The 23,884-nt window shown below is 53.5% G+C and overlaps 2 protein-coding genes across 9 annotated transcripts in view; one reads left to right on the top strand and one right to left on the bottom strand.

Annotated features, from left to right (window-relative positions):
• Window positions 1–1,578, top strand: part of LOC140902914 (immunoglobulin superfamily member 11-like) — a 17,001-nt gene extending 15,423 nt beyond the window's left edge. The window contains exons 9-10 of the mRNA XM_073323500.1: window positions 267–296; window positions 1,292–1,578. Coding sequence (XP_073179601.1) covers window positions 267–296; window positions 1,292–1,368 — 107 coding nt within the window. The 3' untranslated portion in view covers window positions 1,369–1,578. The remainder of the gene's footprint in view (window positions 1–266; window positions 297–1,291) is intronic.
• USF1 (upstream transcription factor 1) lies at window positions 418–23,884 on the bottom strand. 8 transcript variants are annotated; one of them, XM_073323439.1, is made up of 12 exons: window positions 23,664–23,774; window positions 20,864–20,978; window positions 11,684–11,773; window positions 11,032–11,081; window positions 10,262–10,380; window positions 8,657–8,758; window positions 7,112–7,310; window positions 6,221–6,308; window positions 5,793–5,851; window positions 4,172–4,266; window positions 2,043–2,171; window positions 418–1,586 (listed from the first exon to the last, which is right to left on the bottom strand). In XM_073323439.1, exons 3-12 carry the CDS (start codon window positions 11,689–11,691, stop codon window positions 1,497–1,499), a joined length of 939 nt encoding a protein of 312 aa, XP_073179540.1. In that variant the 5' UTR covers window positions 11,692–11,773; window positions 20,864–20,978; window positions 23,664–23,774; the 3' UTR covers window positions 418–1,496. The 8 variants fall into 8 exon arrangements, with proteins under 8 accessions (XP_073179540.1, XP_073179541.1, XP_073179543.1 ...); XM_073323440.1 differs by having other exon boundaries at window positions 20,864–20,941; XM_073323442.1 differs by lacking the exons at window positions 20,864–20,978; window positions 23,664–23,774 and adding an exon at window positions 23,781–23,884.

Below are 23,884 nucleotides of genomic sequence, written 5' to 3'. Positions count from 1 at the left end.
GCTCAGGGGATCCAGCCCAGCCCCCTGGTGTTTTTCATTCTAGCCCCCGCAACCCAAATGTCACCCTCCAAAAGAGGGGCTCTTCCCCCTCCCCTCGCACTGCATAGCTCATATCCAGCACCCCCTCTTCAGGAGTTATGGGACATCCTCTTGTGAGCCTTTAGGTGGCAGGAGGGAATCAGGTCCTACAGGGGGACCCTGCTAGGGGCAGTTCTGGGGCCTGTGCACTGCAGATTAGTGATTGCAGTGACCCTTCTGCCCCCCCCCCCCAGGTGAGCTGGCCCTGTGTTTCAGTAGCCCAGCCCTGGGGGCTGGAGAGGGTAACAGCAGGGTTCCCTGCCCCCTCTCCCGCCCACCCCTTCCAGAGCTGGATTGGGGGGTCCCTGCCAGTGAAATAAAAGCAGCATCACATGGAAAAACAAATCACTATTTTTATTTATTCTGCTTTTTAAATTCAGAGAATTAAAAAAAGTCAGAGGCCAGCAGAGCCAGGCAGTGCCAGCCATGGAAGGGGGGTGGAGGGGCAGGGCGGAGCCCTGCTGGGGTAGGTGCTGCCCATGATACAGCGCCATCCGCCTCCCCCACAGTGAAAGGGTCAGTGGCTTGGCTGACAGTGCCCGCAGGGAAGGCCAGCTGGAGACAGGCTACCGCGCTCCAGGCAGGAGGGCCAGGGCACGCCAGGGGAAGAGCAGTGTTTCCCCAGTGCTGGGAGCTGCCCTCCATGGCACATGCTCAGACAGGCCAGGCTGGGGGTGGTGAGGGCGCCAGGGAGGAGCACGTGGGTGCGGGCGGGGCTCCGGGAGAAGCAGCCCTCTCCCTGTAGGAGCAGGCGGGGGAGCTGAGCGGGGCTGGGGAGAGGAAAGGGTGAAATGGGACAAAGAGCGTATGTCAGTGTCAGCTCCAGGGGTGACGAGGACGTGACAGCACACGGGAGGGGCTGATGGGTGGACGTGCTACCGTGCAAGCCTGAGACGGTGTGCGCATGCGCGGGAGGGCTACCAAGGGGAGACGTAGCAGGGGGCGAACACAAGCATGCGTGGCATCGTGCCTGGGCGCAAGCCCTGCCTGGCTGCCCACAAGCGGGGGCCACGCCGAGAGCAGAACACCAGTTCGTTCCACTACAGCAATGAAAATACTTTTACAGAGACAGCATCAGCTTCTTTATTCAAACCAGCTCCGCCGGGGAGGGAGGCAGCAGGCCGAGTCTCTGGCCCAGGCTGGGTGGGAGCTCTAGGGGGAGGCAGGGCAGGCTGAGGCTCTGGGCCAGGCTCAGGGGGAGCTCTGAGGGGAGGCACGAGCGCTGGTTTCAGCCCCAGGACACTGACGCTGCTGCTTTCGGGTCTGTACAGCAAGAGTGAGGCGCTGTAGGTCAGGAGCATCAGCAGGCGAGAGCTGCCTCCTGCGGGCAGTCGTGACTGGGGGGGTCCCTCCTCGCCTTGTGCCTTGGCAGACCCCGAGGCCTGGGGTTCAGCCGCTCCCCCCACGCCCCTCGCCAGTCAGTGGGTGTCATTCTTGATGATGATCTCCACCCCGTGCTGACGCAGCTGCGCCCGCAGGATCAGGTTCTTGTTCTTGAGATCTTCCACCTGGAAGGGGAGAGGTGGTCAGGCTGGGGATCTGCCCTGGGGTGGGCGCTGCCTCCTCAAACAGGGCTGGAAGTGCCTTCCCCAACCCACCCCCTACAGCTGTCCCGGGCGCACGGGGTACAGGAACAATGCTGGGCTGGCTAGCCTGGCACAGCCTCTTCCTCTGCTGTCCTGGGCCTCAGGCTGAACATACCCTGCCGCTGGGCAGTCTGGGCTGCAGGTGGAGTCCAGTCCCTGTGGCCCATTCAAGTCCTTGGAGCTGCCAGGCAAGGAGGCCAATGACCAGCAGATTCAACAGGATCAGGGCAAAGTCACCTGCCCCTTGGCCATGACACACCAGGCAGGTGGCCGCTGCTCCCAGCCCCCCTCCAGCTGGGCTGCATTGGATCCGTGGCCGAAAGGGGATGGCTGCCCACAGCACCGGCGGGGCAGCGACCAGCAGCACCCCGTGCTCACCTGCTGCCGCAGGACGTCATTGTCCATCTGCAGCTGGTCGAGGCCCTGCAGCTCCTCGGAAAGGCGGTGGTTGCTCTGCCGCAGCTCCTGGATGTAGTCACAGGCTTTGGAGAGGATCCCTCCCTTACTCTGCAGAACAGAGACGCAGCTGGGAAGGGACGTGGGCCAGAGCAGCAGGACACCGTCACCGGGGCTGGCCTTGGCCCCTGCTAAGCTGGGGTTTCCTCACCCCTTTAACCAGTGCAAGGCCCATTCTCCCCTTGCAGCTTTGCTTAATCCAATCAGCAAGGGGTTTAAACTAAACTGAGATAAGCGTTTACACTGGAGCATGCACCGGTTCAGCTAAAGTGGCGCAAGTCTGTGTGTGCGCGGCCTCAGAAACCTCCTCGCTGCATCTGCCCCTTGCCAGCCCCACTGGCCAGCAGCCCAGCTCTCAGTGACAATCACCCCACACAGGGATTTGCTTCGGTCCAAACTCAGGAGCAGACAGGAGGGTTTCTGCACAATTCACCCTTTGGAGGAGGCTTCTCCACAAGTTCTAAGCACGCAGGAAGGGGGCTGCACTCGAGCAGGACCATGGCCACGCTAGGCTGCGGGCTTGGCAGGGGACGGGGCTGCACAGAAACGTTTGCCTCCCAGCTACAGTTAGGTTGTAAACTGGTTTCATCACAGCAACGCAGCCCCATGTGGATGCAATGAATACGATTTACCCCGCACCCCAAGTGAGCTAGTGCTGCTAGGAATCAAGTGACACTAGACTGACAGGAGCCGGGCTGGACTGAATCCAGAGTGTCAGGGGAGGGATCTGCACCTGTTGAAGTCTATTAGCTTCTCAGCCCTTAGTTAATCTGCTACAGCGGGTGCGTAGGCCGGGCTGGATTCATTGATCCCGATTCCCTGTCACCTGGTCCCTTGCACAGTCACTTACAACAGCGCAAAGTGAGCGTTGCCCACAAGGGGCAAGGGCCTGTCCCTACGCGGGAGGCGCTGAGGGCAGAGCTACACACCAGCCTTTGGCGCACTTCGTGAGCACAAAGGAGCCCCTTGAGCACACAAACCACCACCTGGGAACGGAGAGTGGTGGAGGTGGGGCGATGCTGTGGGAGGGGCATGAAACGGTCTTGCTAGGTAGCCCCGAGCCCAGCACTGTGGTGGGGGAGGGGAGTTACTTCCATACACTGGGACCCAGAATCCTCCTCCCTCCATCACTCTAGAGCCATCTGGGGCTTAGAGCAATTCTCCTTGCTCTTCAGCTGCGCGTCTCTCTCTCGCTCGCCCTTTCCGCCCAGCCACATGCTCGGCATGAACATCACCCTCTGCAAAGCGCTGCCCAGCCGTCTGCGAATGCCACTGGGCATGGACCTTCCTGCCCTTGTGCAGGGAGAGCGAGGCAGCGACGTTGCGTTTCCTGGCCCGGGCCACGTCTGCCTACTTCAGGGACAAGAGTCAGTTGCTGCTTCTTACCCCAGCCAGCCTGGCGAAGGGGGAGGGAGCTGGAGGGGTTGGGGGGGTGACCCTTCCCTGTCAGCCCAGCAGGGGCCAGCCTGGCCATGGGGGAGGGAGCTGGAGGGGCAATCCCCGCTCTGTCAGCCCAGCAGAGGCAGCCTGGCGAAGGGGGAGGGAGTTGGAGGGGTTTCTGCTGACAGCAGTGAAACAGTGACTGTGACCTTCGCAGCCGACATCATTAGGGTTCAGTGTTAACATCCCATAGGGATGAACAGGGCAGTTGATGGCCCTGGCACCAGCAGTTCCCTCTAAGAAAAGCTTCTTTGCAAGCTTGAGGACTCGAGATTTCAGAGCTGTTTTTCAATGAATCAGGCTCCAGAGCACAATTCTGCACCATCAGCACAGAAAACTGGAGGTACATGAGCATCTGCATAACATCTGAGAGCACCGGGGTTTGTCAGTCTGAGGCAGATTTCAGCCACTGACCTACCGGTAAAAGACCTCTTCATAGCATCCCCCAACCACCTGCTCAGGTCAGGGGAACTATTGGAAGCACCTGGTTCTAAAGAGAGGGGCTGAATTCGACACTGGCATAGGGAAATGCAGGCAATGCAGTTTGGCCCCCTTATGCCGGCCCCTGGACTGTGACCAATTCTTCCGGGGGGGGGGGGGGGCTCCCTTACCTGCCCTGACTTGGTGTTCTCCATGGAGCAGTCTGGGATGATCTTGGAGAGCTGCACAATCCAGTTGTTGATCTTGTCCCTTCGTCGGCGCTCCACTGGGGTGGGGAAAGAGGGGATGGAATTTCAGGAAGGTTCCCGGTCTCTGGGACTGCAGATAGCTACCCTAATCTAAGCCCAGGTTTCCCTAGAGAGAGCTGTGCCCTGAGGGCTGAACGCGACCCTCCTTGACAGATATCTCTACACCCACCCTTGTCATGGCTGGCGGTGGGATCCTGCGAGGAGAGAGAAAATGGAAATGGGAGTACGGGGGAGAAAAGGGTCTGGTGGGGGCTGGATTGCAGAGGGGAAGGGTGGAGAAGGTAGGATGGGGGCTGGAGATGGGACCCCAGGCTCGTTGGGGTGACACTGCTAATTAGGCTCATTAGGACAAAGAGCCCAGTGAGTGGGGCAGGAACCCTTTCCCTTGCTGGGATGTTTCCATGTCTGGTGCAGTGGGAACAAAGCCCCCTGCCTGGGGAGCAGGCATAGCTGCTTTGTAGTGCTGGGAGAACACGGTCATTGGAAACCCGGAGCTGAGGTTAAGCTTAAGGACCCAACCCTTTGACAAACGCGCAACGCACAGGCCAGGCACCCAAATCACCTTAACTCTGCTCCTGATGCCCTTAGGCTGGGGGAGGAACCTGAGGCTCCATGTCTGTCTAGAAGAGTGGTTCTCAACCTATTTACCATGTGTTATGTGAGCCGAACCCAATACTACCTGAGGATGTCACGTGGGCCGCAGCTGCGTGCTGATGGGCCACACGCGGCCCACGGGCTGCAGGTTGAGAACCACTGGTCTAGAACATGCCGCGCCACGTCCCTGAAGGCAGACATTGGAGTCCTTTACCTGGGATCGCAAACGCTGCCCTTTGTACAGCCTTACGCTGTGTCCGGAGAGCCGAGGGAGAGGCTGATGAGACCTGAAGGGCCCCAGGCCCTGCTCTTCGCTAGAATGTCCTGCGCTGCCAGTTACACTGGGAGCTGGGCACGTACACTTACAAGCCCCCTGGGCCCACCTTGGGGCAGGAAGGCACTACCTCGGGAAGGGAAGCCAGCACGACAGCAGAGAGCCTTCTTTATTGCTGTAGTACCCACAAGGGCAGCGGCTCATCCAGATGTCCTCCGAAAGGCCTTTCGCTGAAAGATGCTAGGGATGGGACGAGGACAGAAGCGTGGCCACATTTAAGATGCCCACAGCTGTAGCCTGAGCATCTTCAAACCCTTGCTCCCAAAGTACCATCTTACAGGGAGCCTGCAGAGGTGGAGAACATACAGGGTTTTCAGGGTCAGCCCTACATCGGAGGGGAACTACAAAGGGATGGCTGGAGGCAGAGTTAAGGCCTGTTTGGGTGCCCTACCTGTGCACTTCCAGATTTCCTGGGCTGATAACTACAGCGCTCCCACTGATAGGTGCTTTCCATCTTAACAGAGCTTTTCCATCTGGGTGGGAACAGATAAAGAGTTAACCAAGGGAAACCGCTCCTTACATCTACTTCTAAAGGCAAGGTTCCTCTCAGATCTAAAGCTGCCATCAATGGAGGATGCCCCAAACCTTCCCACCCCCCAGGGCCTCTGTCCCTACCTTCATTGTGTTGTGCTCGGCGTTTCTCATCCCGAGTCGTCCGAGGAGCTTCGGACTTCCTGAAAAGCAAGCAACCCCACCAGACAGTGTAACGCAGAGGCTCAGCACTGAACAACGAGCCCCATGTCACATCTCAAAGCGCCTTCCTCGGGGCGGAGGCAACATCAGCCCTGTTTTACAGGGTGGTAAACTGAGCCAGGGAGTAGTGTAACAATACACAAACAGTAAGTCAGCGGGACAGCCAGGAACAGAACTGGGAAATCCCGACTCCCAGCCCCGTGGAACAGCCCACAGCTGCTCCCTATAGCTGTGGATCAGAACAAAGACTCCCACTCTCCCCACAAATGGGAGACATAAGAAAGAAGGCTACTAGGAAGGGGGAGGAAAGCGGGGTCAGAAGCCGCGCATGGGGCTGGACAAACACTCACGGAGAGTAGGGGTGATTCCTGGGTGCGATAGATCTCTGAGCTCCGCCCTGCAGAACTTCCTGGGGTGACATCATCACAAAGAACTGCCCTGAACAATTGGAAACACAAGAGATGGGATCACAAGGGGAACGTTCCCACAAGATAAGAGAAAAATCCGCATGCATGGGGCGAGGGAGCGCCGCTGACCCATCTCTGGGGTGACCACACTGGCTTCATGCGCTGCCAGCATATCTGGACACGGGAGGGAAATGCATCTGCAGCACTTGCTCTGGATGCAACAAACAGGGCTTGAACCTCTGGGTTTAGGGGACGCTCAATTTGTGGCCTGCTTTTGGGAGGTATCAAGCAGCCACAGCTCCCAGAAGTCAGTGGGAGCCAGCAATCCTCAGTACCTCTGAGGCTACAGATTTGTAAGGGGCAGGATTTAGGTCTAGGAACAACAGGGGACGAACGGAGCCAAATCGAATCAGCATTGAGGTGTCTTCTCTGAATTTAAACAGCCCCATTACTGGGAACAGCTTTGGGGAGAAGCAGACAGTGAAACTGAGAGGAAGCAAAAGGCAAACTGACCAGTTTACAATCAACATCCCGGCATAAAGCAAGTGAAGCCCTACTGGGGCAGAGTGACCCCGCTCTGGTGTTCTCTGTGCTGGTGTTAAGGGGAGGAGGTCCCAGCTCTCCAAGGCAGCCTCTAAGGCTGAGCAGCCCTGCAAGCTGGGGAGTCAAAGTTCACGCCACGCCAAGGAAGCCCATCGGCGTGGTCAGGGCAAAAGTCCGCACCGCCAGCATCAAGAACCCCACAGCTAACCCACGCCGGAGCAGGCTGCACAAGTCACGGGAGACAGGCCCCAAGAACGCAGGCTGGGTGTCCCAGCCCCGAAGTCATCCAACCTGTACCAGTGGGTGTGGCCTGCCCCAGGAGGGCCTCTGAGTTCTGGGTGGTCACCACCGCGGTGGCTGTGGTCCCCGCACCAGAGGAGGTGCTGGTGTCTGCCACGGCTGTCGTGGGGAAGTACGTGTAGTGGGTCTCCGTGGCTGTAGCTTCTGTCTCAACAGCATCTTCACTGGTAAATGCACCCTGGATAACAGCCTGCAGCAGAGAGTAGCAAAGGAGAGCGAGATCTAGAGCAGAGGTTCCCAAACTGTAGGGAGTGGGTCCCCAGGGGGCATGATGGGGTTATCAGGTAGGTGCAGGACCCAATGGGATCACACTACAGGGCTGGTGTAAGGCGGGGGCTCTGTCTGGCCGGGGAAGCAGGCATGGCTCTGTGTGGGCGATCTGAGCTGTCCAGTTAGGCTCCCTGCCTGTCTCACTGCCACAGCCCCCAATAGGCAGTTCCCTTCCTCTACTGGGGAGGCCGGTGGGGACTCTGAGTGGGGAGCAGAAGTCTGCACCCCAGAAGTACTGACCCCCAAGCCAGACACAACCTCCTCCCGACCCCAGCCCTTCAGCACAGTCCTAGGTACAGAGCCCTGTGTGCTGCCCCTGCCAACAGAGCCCCGCCATCCCTCCTTCACTGTGGCCCCAGGACACAGAGCCCCACGCGCTGCCCCTGCTGACAGATCCTCTCCCCTGCCAGTCCCAGGGCTTCCTGCGCCCCCGACTCCTCCCACTGGACGCAAACAGGGTCGTGCTGAAGGACTGGGGTCTGGAGGGGAGCAGTTCCCACTGTGAGCAGCCTTCAACTTCCCCTCCTGAGCTCAGCCCTTCAGCACGACCCCTCCGCTTCCCCTGCGTAGTGGGGAAGTGAGATGGGTAGGAAGCTGGGTCCTGGCAGCTGAGACCCCCCTGACCACTGCAGGGAGTGGGCGGCTGTGATGGGGGGCGCACATGGGACATGAATTTCCAAAAAGGGAAATTCAGAAACAAACCATTGGGAACTTCTAATGTAGAGCGACCCCTCCTCCAGAACTCGTTTCGCACAGCTCAGTGGACGGACAGCGCTGCGGACCATAGTCATCTATACGCTTGCAGAACGGATAAGGCTGGGGCAGGGCCAGGGCTGGTGTCCTGGCCCCCAAGGGATCCTCCTCCCTGGAGGGATTCCTGCTGGAAGGGAGAGTTTGGGCTACATGGCCCAATCGGTGCCACAAAGAGCTGGGCCAAGAGCCACAAACGGGATTGTGACCACTCCCTCCGAGAATGACTTGGGGTAACACTGACCTGGGCCAGACTGGAGCTGGGAGCTGAGGGGTGAAAGGCTCCATGTCCCATGCCCTGCCCCCCAAACCACCCCAGCCCCCAACACTGGTTAGCCATCTGCTGCCAGGGTCTCTGGCCTGAACAGGGGAGTTATCAAGGCCTGGGATAGACGTGATGAGCCCCGAGCGAGCTGCTGTACAGGCCTCGGTGCATTGGCACCTCCCCAGCCTGCCAGGCACCTGCGACGCTATCTCCTCCTGTCGCCACGGCGGCTCCTTCCCAGTGCCACTCACCTGGGCCATGGACTGTGCTGCAGGATAGCCGCTGATGGCGCCGGTGCCCTCCGTCTGCCCATCCAGCTGCCCCTCAGCCACCTGTATCACCCTGTACATCACCTAGGGGAGAAAGCCAAGAGGCTGTTCGCGGCCTGGGTCTCATTGTCCGGGATGGAGAAAAGGCAGCCCTAGGACCTCCCCCGTCTCCCCCTGCCCTGCAGCGACACGGACAAGAGAGCAGGGCAAAGGGAAAGCCCTGATTACCGCATGTGTGCGCACACTGGCCAGAACGCACCTGCGCCCCGCTCACCCTGGCTGCGCTATGAACACGCAAGCGGCCACCTACTGCTGAACCTGTCCGCTGGCCTCACAAGCCCTCCTGCCCCGGGGTCTCAGGTCCCCTTGTAAGGCAATGGGAACAGAGAGCAAGGATGGCAGGCTGGGGCCGATGGCCAAAGCCCCAGAGCCCTGCAGCAGCATTACAGCACTTAACCAGAACACACCCCCTGCCCGCAGGGATAGTCCCTACTCAATCCCACTGCTGCCCAGCCCAAGTCTCTGCCAATACACTCCATGCCCAGTGCCAATCCGGCCATCAGTCTATCCCAGGGTTCAACCCAGCAACTCCAGTGCCACGCGAGGCTGTTCACAGCCCAACGTCGCAGATGGTGGTAGAAGCCTAGATGCCACTCAGCCAGCATGGGCAGCTGTCCCCATCCTCATCTTGGGACGGGGTTTGTTTCTACGCCTGGCCACGACCAGTTGGTGGCTACCTCGTTTGCACAGATCATTAACCAGGTCACCCCAGGCCCATAGTAGGTGCCTGTAGACTGCAGCCAGACTCCCTAGTGACCTCAGACAGGGCCTCAGACTTCCTTACAGTACCAACCAGGTCTGGCCAGGGAGACGGTCTCACGCATACCTGCCCTCCCATTCATGGCCATGCAGAGCCACTCCCTGCCCCTAACACCTGGGGCAATGCACGACATGGCAGGGTGTATCATGCTCTTTTATCTGCCTTTTAGGCAGAGGTGGGGAGCGCTCACAGCTCCTGACAACGTCCAGAGGAACGGCAGAGGCTCAGCACAGAGCATCAGGCCAGGGACATTTAGCTTTTCTGGAACTCTGCATTGTAGCCCTCGCTGCTCCTCTCTTTCCCCTGCCTATGCGTCTACTGCCTGGTCCCCTCTTCCCACCCCCTAACTGCCCTGGTGGTTACCCAGGCACCTTGGACATCCCAGAATCAGGAGGCACAATTCCTCCCACTTGGTGCACTGTCCCTCCTAGAGGTGCAGCAATCTGGCCCAGAGCAGATGCAAACGAGCCTGGCCTAGCTAGACTGGAGACTAGGTTCTTGTGTACTTGGGTTTGCTCACAGAGCTGCAAGCTTTCCATGCTGGCTGGCATATACCAGCATAGGGCCAAGGAGTAAACATGAGGATCCCAGGGTCCGTGTTTCACTTCTTCATCCTGCACCCGCCCCAGCAGGGCATTTCCAGGTCTAGGACGAGTCACCCCCACCCAGCCTGAGCGTGTCTCCCCCCAGGAGATAAAGGAGGGGGAGCTATTCGCAAGAAGGAGGCTGGAGACAGCTGCTGCTGCAGGGAGACCATGCAGGCGTACCTGAGTCCCGCCATTCTCTGTGCGAAAGACATACTTGATGTTGGGGTCGGAGAAAGTGGCCGCCGACTGGATGCTGGCAATGGCAACGCTGGTGGGGTCTTCGCCTGTCGCCACTGCACCTTCAGGAAAGAAAACAGAGGTGCACATGCCAGGGAAGAAATGTCAGGCAGCAGCCACCCCCAATGCCCTGTCCTCGCCAGAGAGTTCCCAGCTTCGATGACAGGTCCTGATCTGCTGAGGTCAACAGCTTAGCAAAATACAAGCAGGACCAGCCATTTCTCCGGAGATCAAGAGTGAGCAGCATTTATGCTAACAACAATTCTGGAAGGACATTAAACCTCATGCTTCAGTCTCTATTAGAGTCCTAATGTGGGGGGCAGATTATCCCACCTCTGCTACAGCCAGGTTCCTACATCTGAAGCAGCTGGTACTGGTCTCTGTCACAGACCAGGCTGGCACTCCTAGGGGACCGATGGGTTCCAGCTGTGAGAGCAATTCCACCAGGATCTGCAACCTCCCCTCCGCAGCCATCTGAAATCACTTCACCCAGCCCGCCAGACAGCCATCAGATGGCAGGGAGATCCCGGCACCTCCAACCTGAGCTGCACTGGAAATGGTGACACAGCATCACCAATTCCCTGGGAACCCCACCCTGGGCCTCGACAGTGAGAACAACAGTGCCAAACTGTGGCATTTTCCTAGGCAGAGCTTTGGCTGCAGAATGCCATGGGGAAAATCTCCCAAGGCTGGGGATGGAGGTCGCCCCTCACCTTCCTGGATCTGCACAGTGCCCTCTTCAGTCTCAGCCGCTTTCTGCTGTCTGCAAAGGGAACAAGCCACCAGTGAGGACAGAACACAACAAGGCTTCCACGGTGGTAGCTGGTGACATGGGGTCAGTAACACAGGTGCTCTGAAAAGCGGAGCCCCAAGTGCAACGTGATTAGCCGAAGGGGGAATAGACTTGGGGAAGAAGTCAATGACCATCTTTTCTGTTCCATATCTGGGTTGGCTACAGTGAAAGTTACTTTTTTTTTACTGTTTGTGTTTTTACATCAAAAATTCAGGTCTCGTCTGCCCAGAAGACTTTCTTGGATGTGTCTACACTGCAATCAGGAGGCGTGACTGCAGCATCTTAACCACGTTAGCACTGGAGCTGCGTGACTAGTGGCTACGCTGTTGTCTGTAGCCAGTTTGCTGGATCCAAGCAACCTCAGGTATGTCTACACATGCTGTCCCGATGGCAATGCAGACATACCCTCACAGAGAGCTCATCAACTGAGTCAAAAGAGTGAAAGTTGAGCCATTGAGAGGGGAAGGGATCTGGAGACCACCTGTTCACAGCTCTGTAGTTGTTATTGCTTATTGCAGGTCCGTGGCAGAGTAACATCTGGATAAAGACACATCTGTCTCTCCAGTACTTACCCCTTCATCTCTTTGCTCTGTTATGCATCAGAAGAGCAGGTCTTAGAGTCTCCCTTGTGCCTCTCACTTCACAGCCTCGTTTTCCAAACTCTGGGGGAAGGAGGAACACAGATTCTCAAAGGCAGGGGCCACACAGTGAGGACTGACAGAACTCCCTCTCTACCCCACACTCCTCCTCCAGTCAAGAGCCTCTAGCTGCCTGGCAATCTCTACTCTTGGGTGCCCTGCACAGAACTGCTCGCCTTTCCTTTTTAGCCTTCTCGCTGCCTCCTCTGAGTGGAGATATTGAACAATCCTTCGACCGCTCAGCCTCACAAGCTGGCACCATTTTAGACTCTCATCTCCTTCTCCCTGGGTATGTCCACACTGCAAAGTTGTGGACAAAACTTTTGTCTTTCAGGGGTACTTAAAAAAGCCCCCTCACGAAAGACAAAAGACGCAAATGGCAGCGTCAACGCGGCTTTATCGACAGGAGCACTCTCCTGCCGACACAGCTAACGCCGCTCGTGGGGCTGGAGGTATTTTGTCAGCAAAAGTACTGACAAAGAGCATTTACACATGCTGACTTTTAGCAACAAGGCTGTGTTGACACAGCCTTGTCGCTAAAAGCTGCGTGGTGTAGACAAGCCTCCTACCCATATCCAGCTTCTTATTGCACCCAGTCACTTCTCCCTTGACACTGCTGCAGTCTCTCCCAGCCTGGCTTAAAGTAACCTTCTCCTCTCCTCCGCCAGCCTATTCATAGATTTAAGGGTCATTATCATCATCTTGTCTGCCATCCTGTATAACTCCAGCCAGAGAACGTCACATGGCGCTTCCTGCATCCAGCCCAGTATCTTGGCTTTCCTTAGAAAGACATCCAGTCTTGACTTTCAGATGATGGAAAACCCATCACATCCCCAGGACGTTGTTCAAAAGGTTAATTCCCCTCACTGGTAAAAACATGCACCTTATTTCTAGTCTGAATGGGTCTAGCTTAAACTTCCAGCCATTGGCACCTGGTTCTGCCTTTGCCTGCTAGATCCAAGAACTCTCTACTCTCAGATCTCTTCTTCCTGCATAGATACATATAGACCAGTGGTTCCCAAACATTTTCATGCCACAACCCTCTTTGGGATCACCTCTGGCAATGCGATCTCCAGGCTGGGCCCAGGGGTTGACAGCGAGCCTACCAGGGGTGCCCCCCAGAAGTTTCTCTCATAATACACTGATGGGGGAGGCAGGAAGAAGGCCAAGTCTTAACCGCAAGAGGGGGAGACCCTAAGGGGGGTTGGGTGCTGGAGTGGCTAGCTGAGCTGAAAGAGGCATTAGGGGTGTTTGGGAGTGTAGGGAAAAGGACTTGTTGGGGTCAGGGAGAAGGGGGTAGTTGCCTGTATTGGCCAGGCTCGGGGAGAGGTACTGATACCAGGTGCAGGCAGTGCTGAGGTGGACGGAGCGTGCATACTCATGCCACAGGCAGCTGCTCAGCCTGTCCCAGTACCAGAGGCGCCTGCCTGGCCCAGACAGTGCCAGGTACCAGTAGCTGCTGGGGGAGAAGGCACAGGGGATCTATGCATTGTCCCTGTCACATGGTGCTGATTCTCCTAGCCCGGCCCTCTACTCCTGCCCCATGCTGGAACACTGGGATGGGTTCCCCCTGCCAGGGGATCTCACCAAAATGACCTCGAGGAGTTACCCGTTGAGCCTCCCCCAAGGGCATTGCTGCCTCTCCCCAATAATGGCCGACAAAATGGTACCCACCACGGTACCCACCACGCGTGATGCGTGTACGGATGTGGGCACCACACAACGCCACGAAGGTCTGGCACAGCCACCCCTCCGTAGATTTTCAGTGTCTCACCACCACCTCCTGGTATCCTTTGTGTCACAACCCGCAGTTTGGGAACCCCTAAGAGACTAATCAAGTAGCCACTCAAACTTCTCTTTGATAATCTGAATAGATGGAGCTGCTTAACTTTCACTGTAAAGCAGGTTTGCCAGGCCTTGGATTATTCTTGTAACTCATTTCCGACCTCCCATCAATTTTCAACCTCCAGGTCTGGTGTCCACACTTTAAAAAGAACCCACTATTCCTGAAATAGTCTCAATAATGCCACAGACAAAGTTACCACCACCTGCCCAATCCTTCCCAACATTCCCCTGCTTGTACAACCAAGAGGCACATTAGCGCTCTTTGCCACAGCATCATGCTGGAAGCTCATTTTCCTTGGTTTCCACCAGGATCCACAGGCCCTTTTCAGCGCCTCTGCTTTCCAGAATACATCCCCCAAATGTAGGTAAGCATGACCTGAGTTCTTTGTTCCTAGATGTAGGACCTTCCATTGGGCTGTGTTAAAATACATGATCTTTGCACTCAGTTTACCAAGCAATCCACATGGCTCTGTGTACGTGACATGTCATTGATTGCCACTCCATCAACGTGTATGCCATCTGCAAACTTGATCAGCGATGATTTTATATTTCCTTCTAGAGTGTTGACAATAATAAGAGGCTGTGCTGGGCTAAGACCCAATCCTGCAGGGTGCCACTAGGAACCAGCCTCATCTGATAATTCCCCATTAACAAGTACATTTTGAGATCTATCAGTTACAAGCTTTCACCCCCTTTACCACGCGCTACTTTTATCTTGTATGGAGCTCAGTACCAAATGACGTATGTGTCCAGTGCTCCATGGTAATACCATCTTCTCCTCCTGCCTCCTCGAATCCCCTTGAATGGCTTTTACTGTGTCAGCCTTCTCCTCCACTCAGTGACCCTGCACCCTCTCACCCTCCACACACCTCCACTCGGTGACCCTGCACCCTCTCACCCTCCACACACCTCCACTCGGTGACCCTGCACCCTCTCACCCTCCACACACCTCCACTCGGTGACCCTGCACCCTCTCACCCTCCACACACCTCCACTCGGTGACCCTGCACCCTCTCACCCTCCACACACCTCCACTCGGTGACCCTGCACCCTCTCACCCTCCACACACCTCCACTCGGTGACCCTGCACCCTCTCACCCTCCACACACCTCCACTCATTTCCTTCTGCTCTGCCTCCTTCTCCTCCTCTTGGTTTTGCACCTTCTGTGCTGCCCCTTTGCTTAGGGCAGCTTTCCCTCTGCCATGACTCCTTCCTGCTCACATTGTCCCAGACCCAAAGTGTTCTTCCTGCCAGAGACAGGACCCTGTTGTGTGCTCTGAGCAACACCACAGACAATTAGAGCTATCTAGTAATAAGGTTCCTGTTACACCCTAAGGAGACACCTTTGGGGGCCTAGATCATTAGCAGTAACCCCATCACCTGCCTTACTTCTATTTTATCCCCATCACTCACTGTTCAGCCAAGGATCTTCAAGTGCCTTACAGACAAAAGTCTCCCTGCACCGCACAAAAGAAGCAGTTCCATTCTCTGCTACAGCTGCCTTCTGTTCTCACACCCTCCACCAGCCCCCCAATCAATCCAGGATCCTCCTCCTTGTTTTTAACACCCTCTGTGGACTTGCTCCATCTCACTTCCTGGACCATGTCTCTCCGCTGCCACTCCACTGCTGATCTGACTCGGGCTGCCTCTGCCACCAGGAGTGAGAGTGCCTTCCCCTCTGCAGCACCTGTCTCTCTCCACCTCACTGACTTCTCAGCTTGTTTCAAATCTCAGCTGAAACCATCTCAGCAGAGGCTTCCAAAGCTGCCTCAGGGATTTGGATGGCCCTTAGTCCCCACTAAAATTAACAGCACAACTTTGTCCCCTCTATACCCCCCCCCGCTATCTTTTTGTGTGACTATAATTATTCAGCAGAACCTGCTTCCACTGCACTCAGGGTAGGCCCTCTGGGGATCAGGCAGCCGAATAAAAGCCCCCGTTTGTTTCAGCACATACTGATTCTGGGATAGCCAAATCTCGGCTTGAAGTGAACTGAAGTAACACCATAAGGAGATCTCACTGCATCTAGCTGTGAGAAAGCCCTTGGAATACACATAAATACACCTCGCCTCCCCACAGCCTTCACCTCGCCATGCTAACACACGCAGAAGCTACAAACGGCCTTGGCTTCATTAGGAAGCTACCACAAGTTAGGAACACACCTTATTTCCAAGTGAAGACATGCCCCAAATGCCCTGCTCTGAGCACCAGAGAATACTGCCTCCTTTTACAGTCTGCTCTCAATTCTGCAGGCTCCCCGTCTCCACAGAGAAATTGGAGCAGTAACTCAAGCGTCCCCTCTGCTCCTCATCCACCCGGCTCCCTGGCGCGTCTCTTTAGAGCTCTGTTTCTCTTCTCCTCCTATTCAAGTGTTTTAGTTGGCAGCTGCCTGGGCTGCTGTTTATTTTAGGCTTCTTGCTTCCATGTTGCATAACAGAGATCACCCTTGCTCAGTGTACTCTGCACATGAATCATTCATTAACATGCCACTAACCAGGGAAATGATTGATTTTACCCTCCAGCTGGCTGACTCCCGAGTCTCACAGTTTGTTGTAAGGGCTGTTGGGTTCCCAGCCCCAGCCTTGGAGAGAGGATTTTAATATTGAGGGGCGGGGGGCACAACCAGCTTTTGGACAGTGCTGGGGAAGGGAGATGAACCGACTCGCTGGATGCCAAACCCCTCTGGTTTAGCAGTAGGAAGGTGACAGCATGGACGGCAGTTGTTCCAGCTTCCTCTCCAAGTCCCTGGAAGAAGCAGCTGTAGTTGATTAAAGAGGGGCCATCTCCATGACACCATTCATTGCTTGGCCCTTCAGCTGAGATAGCCAACAGGGGGCCGATAACATCAAATGAGACAACGTCTGCGACAAGGACACGAATCCCACTCGAAAACAGGCTGAGACTCAGCATCCCTGTCAGCAGAGGTGCAGGGTTGACTGGTGACTAGAGCACCAGCCTAGGATGTGGGAGAACTGGATTTAAGTCCCTGCTCTGCCACAGACTTGCTGTGACACCTTAGGAAAATCACTTAGCTGATCTGTGCCTCCGTTTCCCATTGGTACAACAAGGATAATAGCACTGCCCTGCCTCACTGGGGGATTGTGAGGATAAATTGTGAAATGCCCAGATACTAGAGTATTGGGGGCCAGATATGTCCCTTAGACAGAGGATGTGCCACACAGTCATTAGATGGAAAGAACTTAAGAGGGTAAAGATTGATTTAGCTTAAGTTGGCAAGGGGTTGATGCAAGCTAAAAATCAATCAAATCAAATTGAGAGCGTCCCCTCAGAGTTCTGTACCAGTTCACTACATCAATTCAAAACCAAGTACTAAGTGAAACCACGACGCTTTGTGTTTAATCCCTATCGTTGTGAGGTCAGAGTTTATCCCAACACCCTGAGCCAGTTTAGCGTCTTGAAGACAAGGATCAATTTGGCCCCTTAAGTTACTGCTGCCCCTACCACAAGCAGCAAATGCCGGTTCCAAGGCTGTAACAGAAACCAGACAAAGAAATGTCCCTAAACCTCTCAAATAAGATCACTACAATGGGAATGCTCACCCCAGCATGCAGATGCTCACTCTAGGTTTACACTGTTCAACTGTCAGGGGACAGGGACAGGCCATATTTTTTCCCCAAACTGAGGTACTGTAAAAATAAACTGTGAAGGATTTGGAGCTGCCCTGTGATAATTGATGAATACTGTATGTTGGTCCAGTTATTGGGGTGTTTACTTGACTTTGGGCTGGTCTACACTGGGAACTTACATCGGCAGGAGCCAAATTGAAGTAAAGGCACTTCCGTAGCTAGGATGACGCAAGGCAGCTTACGTCGACCTAACCAGGTAGTGTAGACCAGGCCTACGTCTTTCAGGGTCTGTGGATTTTTCACACTCCTGAGAGACGTAGCTATGCCGATGTAAGTTCCCAGTGTAGACCAGCCCAAATGCCTCTCTGTGTTGATTTAGTAACACCACATCCCCAAGCAGCATGGAGTCATGGTCAATGTGTCAACACAGTGTCAGTGTGGACATTGGACTGCTTCCAATCGACTGGTACTAGCTTTCAGGAGCCATTTCACAATGCCCTACACTGGAAGTACAAGTAATACAAGCACTCTTGGTTAGGACACACACTGCTGACACAAGAAGCGAAGTGGGCACACACACAAGCGATCTAAAAGCAGCGGTGGCTCGATGCTGATGTAAATTAGGTGGACAGAATTTTGTAGTGTAGACATATCAGTACTATGATGACCTAGCCACTGGTGTACAGTCCACTAGGTTGATGGAAGAATTCTTTTGTTGACCTAGATACTGCATCTTGGAGAGGTGGATTAACTAGAGCGATGAGAGAATGCCTCGTCATTGTAGTGAGCACTGAAGTGCTGCAGCTGTGTCACCATAGCGTTTTAAATGTAGACATACCCTTACCTTGCTGGCCTTAAAGAAAAAACACTAATATCCGGAGACGTGCTCAATAGATGGCAACGCTGTTAGTAGGTCAGAGCAGATGACCTAGTGCTTCCTTATGACCTTAAATTACATGAAATGTTTCCAGGAAACATTTATAATAATCCCCTGAAAACATTTCATCCCACAACATCAATATGCCCCTGGGATGCTGGCAAGCCAAACCTTGAAAATGCAGTTAACTAGAATCAGAAATTAAACTGACTAGTTCAAGTGCATTGTCCAAGCTGGGTGGGAAAGGCAGTAAGTTAACTACAAGCAAAAGGGAATGGAAAGGCAATACTGCATTTTAAAAATTCCACTTTAATAATTTAAGGTGTTATCAGTGAGAAGTTTGCAGATAGAGGCAAAAGGCAGCTTCCCTTTAAGGAACGGATCTAACAAAACCATTGTCTTGTCCTGTTTCTGTGTTCTCTCTCTGGTGATATTTTGGAATGATCTTCCACAGCTGGAAGAAGGAAGAATGAGGAAGCGAACTAACGTATCTGACAAGAAGTTTTTTTCTTTAGCCAACTCACTGAACAGGAAATAAATGACCATTAAAGTGAAAAGCTGGAGCATATTTTGTAAATAGACATTTTACTGAAGAAGAGGACGCTCCTGTAGTGTTAAGCCTTATTTTTTTTCTAATGCTATTGTGGCAATTTAAGGGATAGACCCAGAAAAGAGACTGATGTGGCACTTTGTTTTAACTCTCAAAGATCCCTGATGAAAGGAGCCTCCTGGATCTCTAGCTACAAGACATCCATACTGTATATGGATTCCTGCTGAACATGGATTCCTTCCAGCTCTTACACCCGTAATAAAGACAAGGCTTGAAAAAGGCACCAGTCATCTAGTAGTCCGAGTAAACCTACTAGACCAGAGGCCAACATAAGAGAGGGGATGGCACTGGCAAGATCCACAGGTGATACCTGTGGAAGGGTCCAGCACTTCTACCTACCATAGGCAATAGATAGGCCTGGGGGCGGGGCTGAACTCCGTGCTAGGCATTATAGACCCAGCTTTCGTTCAGAGAACGTTCCCAGCTCTTTCAGACACAGGAAAAGATTGAAAACCTGACCAAAGCATAAGTGATGCCTGCTTGAGTCTGCAGACTCCCTGGAATAAGAGCCAAGAGGGGTGAACTGTCCCATTCATCTTAACTGCAAAACCCTTGACATCACAGAGAAAGACAGAGCCCCACGTGAAGCGTGCCTAGGGTCCCAGGCTGGGCAGCAGACAAAGTCAGGACCCCAGATTCTAGTGCCAGCTCTGCTATTCGCTGGCTGTGTGACCTTGGGACAGTTATTACATGAGACCGGCCAGACCGAGTCAGACCAAAGGCCCACCTACCCCAGTGTCCCGTCTTCCGACGGCGACCAATGCCAGGTGCCTCAGAGGGAATGAACGGAGCAGGTAATCACCAAGTGAGCTATCCTGTCACCCATTCCCAGCCTCTGGCAAACAGAGGCTGCTAGGAACACCTGGCTAATTGCCACTGATGGACCTATTCTCCAGAAACGTATCTAGTTCTTTTTATAACCTTGTCATAGCCTTGGCCTTCACAATATCCTCTGGCTTCAGTGGCCCCATCTGTAAAATGGGGACGACTGCACTCACAGCTGTAAAGCCCCTTGGGATTTAGGAATGAAAAGCTCGGTATAAATCAAATGCTACGTGTGCTGGCATTGCTACCAGCTTTTTGTGCCACCTCCAGCTAGGACCAGAATGTGTGATATACTTGCAGTCCTGCTTTCCAGGGGAAACAGAAGGAAGGTGCTCTCTTCTTCCCTCCTCCTGCCCCCGAGATTCATGACTATGTGGGGGTAGCAGGAGAAGGTAGCTCTAGCCCTACCCCAGCCACTGCAAGAGGATGGAGGTCTCTGCTACAGTACCCCTACCCAGCATCTTTTTGGAGCCCCCCTTTCCTGTATGCCAGCTCTAGTGCTACTTCTGCTCATAACTTTTCCAAGCGGCAGATGTGACAACACAACTCTTGTCTGCGGCTACCACAGGGCTCGGCCAACTGCGTGAAGAGCGACCAATTTCGCTCCAATACTGCTTGGGCAGGCTACAAGCTGCGACAAGGACAAGCTGCAAACCCAGGCCAACACGACTGCTGAGGATTTCCTCTGCAGCCAGGACCAAAATCATTCAATAAATTAAACATAACAAAATCATGAGCTCAAGAATTCCACATAAGTCGATGCCTTTAGCCTCTCTCACCACCCTGCTCTCCAGGGAAAGCTGCTAACTCACCACCAGCAAGCAGACTTTGCCAAGCCCCAGACACAGATTATCGTTATTAATTATTGTTTGTACTATTGTAGCACCACATTTTAATATGCCGAGGTGTTATGAGTAGGAAGTTTGCAGTTAGAGGTTAATAAATGGTTTGGTAACTAGACACTATCATTTAAGGACGAGACCAATCTATCAAACAATTGATAGCCCCTCAAATAAAGACTCTGCAGAAGATCCAACTCTCAAAGCCGTATTCACTCTGCAGCCTAACAGGAGTGAAAACTCATTGCTACCAAGCCAGTGGACATGGCTCAGAGATGCAGAGTGGTAGAGAAAGGGTGTGATCTTTTTTAAATTCACTTTTCCATCTTCCTTTCCTCATCTCTCTCCCCCCCTCACAAAAAAAAAAAACCCAACATTTAAAAAATAATCTTTACCTTATTTTGTTATTTACATTTTTTTAAACAAAGCTGAAGTTACAGAGTCAACTTCAAGGATCACACAGAAACATGAGTTTGTCAGCAAAATCATTTCAGAAGCGAAAACAAAATCTTAAACTTCTGACCCCTCACCTTCTGTTTCCTTCAATCATCTCTCCCCACTTGGACACTGGATGACAGCTTCACTTTCACATTCTTGATAGTGCAAGGCTTGGGGTTCAAACAGGACAGGGGAACATCTATTTACCTTTGAACAAATGTTTGCACTCAAACTTTTTTCAAAACACTTGAAGGCATTTCTCTTGGGCCCAGGCTTTTTTTTTTTTTTTTGAAGTTATGGGCCAAGTTTAACATAGCAGCTGTTTTGTTCCAACAGCAACAACTTAAATGCATGCAGAAGCTAATCTCACCACAATATCTATGCACTAACAGTAGAAAGTTCCTCGGCAGAAGTCTGTCAATACTCTTGCTAAATAAAAACAACACAGCCAGTCGGGCACTCACTTTTGTGCACCTTGCACACGTGCGCGCACACACACACGACTGATTTATTTTTAATGTATCAACAAGCAGCGCATGATTAGTTTAATAAATTAGGCCCTGATACTGCAAGGAGGCCCCTTACACCCAGGAGGAGCCGCAATGCCCACTGTAAGAGTCCACCCACGCAGGGCAGATTGCAGGATCAGGGCCTTAGATATTTGGAAGACTTTCCACTGGTGCTAGTACAAGGATATTTTAAATGAGCCTCTTGTTGATTCAGGGAAAGTCCATAGAGAGATTTGTTTGTAAAGCTCTCAAGTTTAGGAGTGTGCTTAGAAGGGTTAAGTATTATTCACCTCTTCCCTCTCCAGTCTAGAGCTACTGCTAAAATCATCACCAGTAATCTGCTGCTGTCAACACCTACCCCCACTTCACTGGATTCTCTCACCTGAGTCAAGTTCCACATCCTCACATTTAACACTCAACAGGAGTGCGACACTGGCTATATCTCTGCTCTTCCCCTGCCTCTGCATTTTCTCTCACCTGCTCGCTTTGTCACCTTCTCCCACCCCTGGCTTCACATATTTTCCATACCACTCCCTGTGCTCAGACCAGTTATACATGCAAAGCCCCCCTCACCTCTCCGCTTTCAAACCCAATTCCTGTGCAAAGCCTTCCAGTGCTGGTATCTTCACCACAACAACACTGCACAACATGGCCTGAAACTGTCAACTTGTGCATTATATTGGCCTAAGACCTGATCTACTAACAAAATTGCACTAAAGACATTTTTTAAAAAACTGATTTAGTTAAACAGGAGCAAAACTCTGCATAGACATTTTAAATTTGATTTAAACCTGGTTTATGTTGCTTTAGCTTGTGTCAGTAAGTTTATATGCACAAACTACACAGATATATTGGTTTAACATTGGTTATAAGCATTGCATGAGGGATTTACATCAGTTTAGCAGTGAAGATTGATTAAACCAGTGCAACTTCTGCAAAAGACTATAAGACCTTGTTTGCACACAGAACCCACATCAGTTTAGAAGCCAATTTCAGTTAAACCAGTGTAAATCCTTTGGTGGACACTTCTATCACTTTAAAACTGGCTGCATGGTTTAGCTTGCATCTGGCTGTTTCCTAAGAAAAGCTAAACCAATATAAACCAGGTTTAAATCACTTTAAGAGCATCTACACAGGGTTTTGCATCAAATTTAAATCACACCTTTAGTTAAACCAGTGTTACTTTGTGTTTAGAGCAGCTGTAAGCTCTTTGTCTGTTTTGTGTTTGCAGCAATCTAAACATTAGAACAGAAAAGTAAACTGTATGGGAGGCCCACATAAAAGGGAAACATAAATGAAGCACAATCATAACAGATCGCCCCTGTGCAAACCTGGATGGCATGGCTGCAAGAGAGCGCAAGCAGCACCCTGTGTATTCCCTGCACGCACGCACACCATCTCACCACAAAGACTCAGCACAGAAACGCAAACAGTTCTATTCCCCCAGCGGGGGTGGTGGTGAGCGATATGAGATAACAACAAAAGCCTTTATTATTGTGCATGGAGGAAACAGGCAGCTAAGCAGCTCCTGATAAGATGTGGCTGATGAATGACTGAGGATTACAGAGAAGGAGGGTTCAGGTTCATCAGGTTAGTGTTAACAGGGGCACTCAGGGGAAGGGATGGACCAATCACACCTGGCAGGGGAGGAGAGAAGAGGTTTGGTGTCTGACATGCACCAGACAGATTCCCCAATAAAAGCTTCCCTCCAGCACATGTAGGAATTCAGCCAGGGGACAGAGACCAGGGAGGATGAGGCCAGGCCAATAGCACTAAGGCAACAAGCTATGTCTATTGCTGGTGATGATACACTGGTTGTACTGGGACCTCCCCTGCTTCTCGCATTCAGCTGTTCGGTTCTAGTCTATCCAGGGCCTTACACCCTGTTCATCACCGCCGCGGTGATGCCCAGAGCTCTTCAGAGCAGTGAATGGGCTCGCAGAGCACCTAGTACTGAGGGGGGGCAGGGGACCACCCCCATAATACCAGAAGGGAACTGAGGGGGCCCTATGGCCTCTCACAAAAGGGGGCAGTCAGGGGGGCTACAGCACACTTGGCGCAAAGGGGGCAACGTGCCCCAGCCAGGTGACAGGGGGCTGCGGGAGGAACGAGGGACTGCACCCCTCAGCCCCAAGGGGTCCCCAACGCACCGCAGTTCCGGGTGCAACCAGCACCCCCCCGAGACCCTAAGATGGGAGGGAGGGAGGGAGTACCACCCCCTCCCCCAACCTAAGGCCACCCCCGGCTCGGCCTGTACCCCCACCCTCGGGCCACCCCCAGTCTGGGCGTCTCCCAGCCAGCCGCCCCCCGGCCCATTCCCCACCAGCCGGGTCACAGGGGCCGAACCACGCCAGCGGAGCCCCGCTCCCCACAGGCCCATTACCTGTTTTTTCCCTTTATCCCTCTTGCTCTCTCACCCCCTTTTCTCTCCATGGAGCTTTGCACATGCGCACTCGCCCAACGCCCCCTCCCCCTCCACCGCCGCGGCTGCCGCCATTACCGTGCGGGGCGGAAACAGGGCGGTAACCCGGTCCCGCCCCTCGCTGAGCCGCCGCTCGCCGCCATCTTAGTAAGGGGCGCTCTGCCCAGCTCATTTCCCCCATC

Source organism: Lepidochelys kempii, chromosome 24, assembly GCF_965140265.1.
Source record: "Lepidochelys kempii isolate rLepKem1 chromosome 24, rLepKem1.hap2, whole genome shotgun sequence".
NCBI lineage: Eukaryota > Metazoa > Chordata > Testudines > Cheloniidae > Lepidochelys > Lepidochelys kempii.
The sequence above is the reverse complement of the archived record's forward strand: the minus strand, read 5'-3'. Positions and strand labels throughout refer to the sequence as shown.